Source organism: Solanum verrucosum, unplaced genomic scaffold, assembly GCF_900185275.1.
Source record: "Solanum verrucosum unplaced genomic scaffold, falcon-dt-bn FXZP01000125.1, whole genome shotgun sequence".
Classification (NCBI taxonomy): Eukaryota; Viridiplantae; Streptophyta; class Magnoliopsida; order Solanales; family Solanaceae; genus Solanum; species Solanum verrucosum.
The window spans coordinates 2,063,230-2,071,907 of NW_026019923.1; the positions used below are offsets into that span (position 1 = coordinate 2,063,230).

The 8,678-nt window shown below is 36.7% G+C and overlaps 3 protein-coding genes across 3 annotated transcripts in view; all 3 read right to left on the reverse strand.

Moving 5' to 3' along the window:
* The window catches only part of LOC125823997 (uncharacterized), a 248,179-nt gene that overhangs the window by 73,614 nt on the left and 165,887 nt on the right, over nt 1–8,678 (reverse strand). The gene's annotated exons all lie outside the window — the stretch shown is intronic.
* The window catches only part of LOC125823949 (uncharacterized), an 83,002-nt gene that overhangs the window by 17,042 nt on the left and 57,282 nt on the right, over nt 1–8,678 (reverse strand). The window lies entirely within an intron of this gene.
* Nucleotides 4,151–6,492, reverse strand: LOC125823989 (heat stress transcription factor A-3). Its single transcript, XM_049503344.1, has 2 exons — nt 6,040–6,492; nt 4,151–5,307 (listed from the first exon to the last, which is right to left on the reverse strand). The coding sequence occupies exons 1-2, from the start codon at nt 6,490–6,492 to the stop codon at nt 4,258–4,260; spliced, it is 1,503 nt and encodes a 500-aa protein (XP_049359301.1). The 3' UTR covers nt 4,151–4,257.

An 8,678-nucleotide genomic window follows, 5' to 3' on the forward strand; every position in this document is an offset into this window, starting at 1 on the left:
AAACAAAAGGAGGGTTTTCCGCATGTACTAGTTTATAAAATTTGCCGCATAAAATATAACACAGCCGTATGTACGAGTTCGAGTCCCCTCTAGGTACGAAGTCATCTTTGTTAGGGAGGATTTTATCCCAATGTGGGGACTTTCGGCAGACCCCAAAACAGACTCCAATTTTATCACCAAGACTACACTGACAAACTCAGTTTTCTCTCAATCAACTTGACCCTTTTGGGATGAATACTGAATGGCGAATGCACTCGTATTTTTAGCATTTTTCCGCAACAAAAAAACATGTGAAATTTAGAGGGTGATTTGTACGCAGTCTTACTCCTACCTTATAAAGGTAGAAAAGTTATTTCTGATAGACCATCGATATAAGTCAAGCATATCAAAAGCAAAGTATCAAAACAAACAGTAGTAAAGAAACACATGCTAAAAAAAAAGAGGAGAATCGTATGAACAACAAATAATATGGTAACAAAAATAAAAGGAAACAACATATAATGATAAAATCCTAGAATACGAAATTAGGAGAATAATAATAACAATACTATTAAGGAAACTAAACAATGTTGGACTACCTACTAATTTCAATCCCAATATCCTCTTAATAAGGAATCATATCCATGGTAAGCTCTAGGTTTGTCATATCGTGTCTAATCACCTTTCCCCGATGACCATTTTTTTCCCACAAGTATCACAAAATGCTTGCTAGAACATATAATTTAGTTTTACTGTTACTCTACATGTTGAACCCCATCAATGTCACAATACAAGCCAGGGGATACTTCTCAAATGGTTTGCCAGAATAACCCATCAATTATTACATGACACAAAATATAATCAGATTACTCCTGATGAACATCCTACACATTTAGAAATATACAAATAAGCAAAGGGAAATCAAATAATTGAGCAGGATCTTTTTCTTGATGACCGATAAATCGGTCTGGGCCCAACCCTTAGAACCAACCGCAATCTCCACTTAAATATCAGGCTTAGTTCGCATGATGCAAGGCTCGAACTCCCCTCAACCTTTGCCACTTGACCAAAGCCCTGAGCAGGACTTTGCCTGCTGTTTCTGATATACATCATTGCTTTACCTAGGCAGAGGCTCCACAAGAAAACTGGTTTGGTTGAGGGTACAAGATCCAAGCAAGCAATTACAAAAGAATCGACTGCACTGAAAGAGAAGTTCAACATAAAATTTAAGGGTTCAAAAATGTGAACACTGTTTGGGTAAGCTATTTAAGCATCAAACACTTCTAAAAGGTCAACCTACTCGACATGACACAGATAGGATTGTTTGACATCAGCCCAACGATACTGAATATTGACAATTTTTCAATTGATCAGCAAAAGATGTTGCCTTTAAAGTGTCCCTGAAAGGGATGGGCGTTGTGAGTCATAACATTAACTCTGGTTTTTTGGACTTATGATTTGAGCGAGGAAAAGCAGATAATATAGGAAGAGATACATGTAATGCTTGGTTGATTAATTAGCTTGGAAAATCATTTACTCGAACCAACTTGGTATAAGAGCCATGACTTCATCTTTCTCCAACACCACTCGACTCACTCCCTCTTAGTCCCCCCTTGGACTTCCAAATCCTCCAGTCTATAACCTCAAGGTTCCATACCTATTGAAGCTATGTATCTGAATTACCTAACTTGGAGACAAGTCAGAACCTTCTTTTGTCGGTTGAAGGTTCAATATACCTTGCCCACCCACTACACATGAAGAATGTCATTTACGGATCCAATATGATACTATTACACCCAGTTGGATAAATGTCACCTTTTCGCCACTAGTTCTTGATTCTCACCTAAACTTTGTATGTGAAACTTGTAAAGAAGTGTGTGATACCTTGGTGTCTCTTTACCCTGAACAATTGTCCTCAACTATTCTTCAAGAAAAAATTCATAATCTCAAAAGAGGCTCACTTTTCTTTTCTTTTTTGATAACCATGGGGTCCACCAAGACTAATTTCAGGAAATACCATCTCCTAGCATTGCACTCATTGCTTGTTCTCTGACGGCTACGGAGAACTTGTCAAGGGGGAAGATCTTGTCGCTCAGGCATAAGCGTCGCCAACTTCCCACTCTACTTTTGTTTCAGGACTAAATGCCACTGGTCACTTCCTCCCCATAGTCACGGGACCAATCTTTTTAACAGAAGAAACTCTCAAGTCTTATCAATGCAAACGTCCCCTGAGGCTACCATAGCAGAGATCATGGTCAACCCATCAACCCTTTAATAACTCTTGTCGCAGATTTTGCTCTCAATGTACTAGAATGTGACATCTTGCTTAAAGGTGGTTTTTATCGTTCTCCTTTTCTTCCGTTGAAGCAGTCAGATTTGTTTTGACTTCCATACATCCTTAGAATGATGAAATACCCATGAACAAGCACTATTGTTTAGATGGAGTAACTTATCAAGCTGATGCCACAAAGCACGAAATCATCTTCCAGATGATCAGAAAATCATTAGATCCTGCTGAATCTGATAAACAGCGCAGACGATGTGAAATTTGTTTGTTTTGTTTCTGACTCCATTCAACGGCTCAAAAGTTATGCCGGACATCAGGAATAAATCCCCCCACCCCCACCCCCAGCACTTTCTGTAGCAGCATCTTAAGGAAACAAATTCATTGACTCTACCAACACTGCTAGAGTCTTCCGTTCCTCCACCTCGTCTTTCTTATATTTCTATATTAAACTACCTAGGACCGTATGAGCAGAGTCCCCTAAAGTGTTCTTCAGTAGGTTTATGGTTGAAAAATGGGAAGGAAGAGGAAGCCTGAAGGAGTTATGCTAATTCACCTTCTTTTTATCTCATTTCACTCTGAGAAAGATTAACTTCAGCAACCAGCAGAGCTTGGCAAGTCAAAATACAAAAGCTAGTGCACTAACATAAGAATCAAATAACCAGAGCATCCAATTCAGAAACTTAAAGATAATGAATGCAATGGCCCTGTACATTATAAAACCTTTTGAAATTTTTTACACACTCGATGAGAGACAAGTGCTCTAACACCCTCCTGCACATGTAACTGAGTTCTTGAGTCTACACGTGGATTCAAAATCTCTTTTTTTAGCACATTGAAGAGTAGACATGATATAGAGAGACAAAAATCAGTCTCAACTGGCTGAAGAATGGGCCTGGAAATGAGGAGAGTAGGCTCAAATGGCTAAAAAGTGGGTCTAGATCAAAGTTTGTGGCTCGATGAGCTGAATTGAGAGAGAAGAAGAAGCTCAGAGTCCATAGACCAAGCTGAGAGAAAGCTCAGAGCATTGCAGTAGATAGAAAGAAGATTATTGTACAAATTGGCTTATCAAAGTTCAAGTCTGATACCATATTAAGAGAATGGACCTCGGGCCTTAACTCAACCCTCAAAAGCTAGCTCATGAGGTGAGGATTGCCCAAGACCATACAAGGAGCTATTTTGCTTGGACTCTTCAAAGATATCTATGGGTGTGGGTCGGATACTCCAAAAATAGTACTTTTGTGGAGGATCCGACACAAGTACGGCAACATTTTTGGAGAGGCCAAGCAACATAGACAAGGAGACTAGTTAACTATCTCACTACCAATGTGGGGCTTTTAACATCCCTCCCCCTCCAGCATTGCCCATACCGAGACATTTAAAGTGTGAACAGTACAAATGAGGTCTAACATCGGATAAACCAAGAATCGAAATAGGTCTGACTCTTATACTATCTCCACGTTGGTTGAGGAAATTGGTTGTAGTCTTGGAGAATACCCCCCTCATGAGCTAACTTTTGAGATTAAATCATACCCAAGGTAACAATCAAAATTGTACACATTCTGTGCATGTTATTCATCTTCATCTCAAAGAATTCTGGTAAAGTAATAATTCATCAAGCAATCATATGATAAGTCACCACAAGATCTCCTTACCTGGAAAAAGCTTGAGCGAGCAATGTCATACACTCATTCTAGTCCCAATTTCTCAAAAGAAGTCCCATACTCGCCTTCAGTGCTGCAAACCTGCATATTTCACAACTTTAAAGAGTATATGTTAGCAGGATATATCTACAATTTATGCCATCAAATATTCACAGTTCAGCACAATTAGCAGAGAAATAGCAGACCAAGGAGAGGGGAATAGAAGAAAAGAATCAATCGAAAGTAATTATCAACTAAAATATTTATAATCACTCATTCAATATTATGTCCCATCAACTAAATGATGGCTAGTATCCCAATGGCACACTGAAGGCCCAAGGGTACTCTTTCCTAAAAACTATCATTCTTGGGCTGGTTGGCATGGCTTTCAGACTGACCAAAAGGAGACCCATCAGCTGGCCACTTATCAACCCCAGAACTTCCAGCTGCCTGCAAGGGATCTATATCCCACAAATCTGACAAACCAGAGCTAACACCGAAGTCTGGGACATAGCTGCTACAACTATCCCATAACTCGGCGCCAGCACTGGCTTCAAAACCCATACTCCAAAGTTCCTCGTCTTTCACCATACTTCCAATAGCTGGTGAGGAAAATCCTGAAATGTTTTTCTCCTTCCCCATCTCCTCTGGAAAAGAGGCAAAGTACTCAGGCATAACTTCTAATTGAGGACTAGCTACATTCTTCCCTTTGAAATGAGAGCCTTCGGGGTTAAAGAATGAAGCTCCTCCTATTTCCCGATCTGAACAATTAAAAAGTTCATGTGCTACTGCCAGTCCCTCAGATGCAACAGTACCACCTTCAAAAGGCATGGCTTCCACTCCTAAACCAGTTTCTGGGAGTTGTTGATCCACAACTGGATTGAAATCTGGGTTCTCAAACCATGCTGCAAGGTCTTGAAAGTCAGACCTGACCTTGACTATCTGCCCTTCCATGGAAGACGACCCCACTCCATCCGGACCATGTGGCTGATGTTTAACAAATTTCCTCATTGTTCTTGGACAAGTAATTTCTCCTTGCTCCTTCATCTGCCGAACACGAGCCAAGAATGCAGGATTCTGAAGCACCTTGGCCAAGAATGAAACCATCTGCTTCTGTCTTTGTTCTGCTGCCTGAAGCTTTTCATTAACAGATTCCATTTGTTGAACTGTCCCACGCTGCTGCTGCTGCAACTCAACAACTTCCTGCATCATCAAACTCTTCTCATTCCTGAGTTTCTCTATCTCATCCATAGTACCTTTCCCTGATTCAGCAGATAATCCAGAAGAACTTCCAGCCTGATGTGACTTTCGCCTCTGTATATTCTTCAACAAATGCCTCTTCCCTCTCAAGAACCCTTCATTTGCAAACTCCCACCTGTCAGCATCGATTTTGCGAAATCCCTGAATAAAGTTGCCCAAAAGTAAATCAGAAACAAAAATTGTAGAAACTATCAGACCAACAACATGAGCATAAATCATTATTCATATAACAAAATGAAATTTTTACATAAAGCCAGATGCTAACTGTCAAATTTTCAAGAGTTCCAGGAGCTGCATTACACTATAAATACACAATTAGTAGATCTTTTGAAGTAAGACCATATATAAACTGCAAAGCTTAAACACTCTGTTTAATCAGAACCTTAGAATTCTACCTGCAGCATTAGATGAACCTCCCAAACTCAGCAGATGCATCAATGCAGGGAGCTTTATCTACAAGCCCAAATCACGAACAGCGCACCTCTTAATCATTTTCCTTAAGAACCATCCACTTTAATATCCACTAAAGATCTCAATGACATCATTTACACAAGGTACCAAAGACATTGAACTATCAAGAAGAAAAAGCAGTTCTCTAATGTTCATTTACAATCGCAGGAGCCTATACTGTTTACAACGCGAAAAATCTATTTACATTTACATCCTAAAACATCATTTTTACAGTACATCAACAAGATAAGAGCAAACAAACTACAGAAAAATGAGGGGGGGATAAAGATACATGAAAATCTACAACAGAAATTACATACAAGAAAAAAAATCACAAAAAAAGAGAGAGACAAGAGTTAGAGAACTAGAGATTTAACACATTAGCCAAAAAAAATCGGCCAGTGTGCTAAAATTAATACCCACGTATGTATTAAGCTGTCGAACAAAGCTGGAGAAATTGCTGTGCTTGAAATTCCTAGGAAGAACCAATCTTGAAAACTCCACTGGATCCCAAACTACAAAGCTTTCTCCATTTCTACCCCAAGAAATAATCGAATCCAATAAAGGGTCCTCAACCAAATCAAAAGTCTTTGACAAAAATGGCGGAATTTGTATCCCATGTAAACACTCCATAGGGTGCGGCACACCCAATCCTTCCTCAGCTGGCTGTTCAATTTCTCCTCCCTCTCCTTCTCCTTCTCCAACTGGGTGTTGGCTCAAAGGAGTGGCAAAAGATCCAAAATTGATAAAAGGAGAAGATGGGTCAGCAAAAGGGAGTGAAATTGGTGAAAGCGCAGCAAATTCAGAGTCCATTTCAGTCAAAAAGGGGTTTTTTGTATTAGTATCAGATTCTTGTTTTTTATCAAATGGGTTCATATGATACAAAGAGATTTGTGGTTTTATGGATCAAAGATTGAAACTTTATAGTTTTTTTGGATCAAAAGATTGAAAATTTCGAAAAGGGTGTTTGATAATAAGTCGGTAAAAGGGGTTTAAGGGAGGTTTATATAGGTAACGCCGACATACAAACCAAGAAATATCTCCTGAAAACAACTGTGTAAAGTCGGTGGAGTTTTTCTCTTGAAGCTCCATTTTAATTTTTTTAATTTTTTTTTTTTTTTTTGATTCTTGTATGGTTTTCTGGAAAATGAAAAAGATTTATGAGGAAATAACCAGGTTGTTTCTGGGGATTTAAATATTGTGGAGGAGGAAGAAGAACAAATGGGGTCCATTTATACACAGAAAGCAGATATTTTTGTGAAGATTTTTTGTAACTTTTTGGAGACAAAGTTTAAGAATTAAGTAATTGAATTCAACAATGGTGGTGAGTTGGTCCAATGGAAATGGAGATATTGAATAGAAGAAGATTTTATTAATGGAGTTTGTGGGGTGCCACTGTCTGTCTTCTGCATTAAGTAAAATACTATTTGTTGAGGATTTTTTTAAAGAGTAATTGACAAAAATGGCCACTTTTAGTAGGTACAACATCAGAGGGATAATAATTTCGAAAAAAATATAAAATTATTATCATATGCTAGTTAATTTTGAGAGTCCTTATAGTATAATAATTGATTAGTTAGTTTATGGTATATAATGAAATAATTTACCTCGTGAATTTTTTTTAAATTTTTTTAGATAACTTTATTTATTCTTCCATCTCCATATCAAACATTATCTTGAGTCTTGTGTTGTTTTTCAAGCAAATATATATTTTTTATTTAGCTTATTATATTTTATATACAAATAAAAAATATTATCCTAAAATTATGTAGATAGTGGTCAAGGGTAGGGTGTAAGGGATGGAGGACAGTGTGAGTGTGGTTATAGGGTAATTTTGCTATGTTGAAATTATGTCCGAGGTTAGCTTACTATAAGGCAATTAATGTTTCACTTGACTTGACTTGTTTAGTTGTTTATCAATATTGCTTAATATTTGGATTTAGATTTTTTTTTTATTGTGGAACTCAAATGAATACAATGATACACATGAAAAAATTTAATTTTTCATATTGATTAAATAACGTAATTTTTTTTATGTACTTAAATAAAATTTGTCAAATTTCAACTTTAACTTTGGCATAATCATAAGTCGACCCCCAACACTTTATTGAAACTCGCACATTTTTTACCCTTTGATTTTTTATCATGGCCAAAGTTGCACATTTATGATACATGTCACATGTGACAGTATTTGACTTACAATTAATAGTTTAGCGATATTTATCTCAATCAAGATAAATTAAAACTAAAATGCACAGTATATAATCAACTATCTAGACAATTCAAATTCGAATTACAAAGTTAAAATGAGAAATAAAAAATTTACTCACAAACATGAAAGAAATTGTCTCATGTGTGCGGCATGTGTTGCCAAAATTCAACACCACCACGGACCTATGTTGTACACAAATTTGGCAAACTTTTGTTTAATTTGTATTGTTCATTAACTTTTTTTTCTTTAGCTTTGTCCTGACATTAGTTCAGACCTTAGAACTTGCCAACGTGTCATCATGTTCACTATCGGCGTTATTCAGTGCTCATGTCATGATGCATAGTCTTCTCGCCTTGTTTGTTTCCAGTTTTGATAATGCCACCACATTATTCACGTGAATGATTCAATCCACATATAAATTTTTAACAAAGTTATTTATATCAGTTCTTTATCGTAATTGTACCATTTGTCGAGTTTAATAGTCATATCATAAAAGCAATTGTAGTCGTCTCATTAATATTTTATTTTAAAAAATTCTATTTCACGTCCATTACATTGATGTTCAAATTTAAATTTTTTTAAAAATACATATATCAAATTACCCTTATTTAGAAATTTGGGAAGGAAAGATAAAGACAAATTTGTAATTTTATTATTTACTTTCAAATTTACAAATTCCTATATATGTTATGTATATACACACATTTTTCTTCATTGTTTATATCGTCAGACTCTAAAATCCGCTCTAGAGATCAATTCTCTCTCCCCTAATCTTAAATTTTGTTCATCATTCAAGATACTCTATTTTGATTATAATTTATTTTGATGTTGTTGTATTAAAAGTGTTTGT

What these genes read in the sequence shown, in the direction of transcription:
- LOC125823989 (XM_049503344.1), bottom strand. Translation starts at nt 6,492, where the DNA reads ATGAACCCATTTGATAAAAAACAAGAATCTGATACTAATACAAAAAAC. An exon ending in TTCGACAGCTTAATACATAC is followed by an intron (nt 5,308 to 6,039) that starts GTGGGTATTAAT and finishes AACTTTATTCAG; the next exon opens with GGATTTCGCAAAATCGATGC.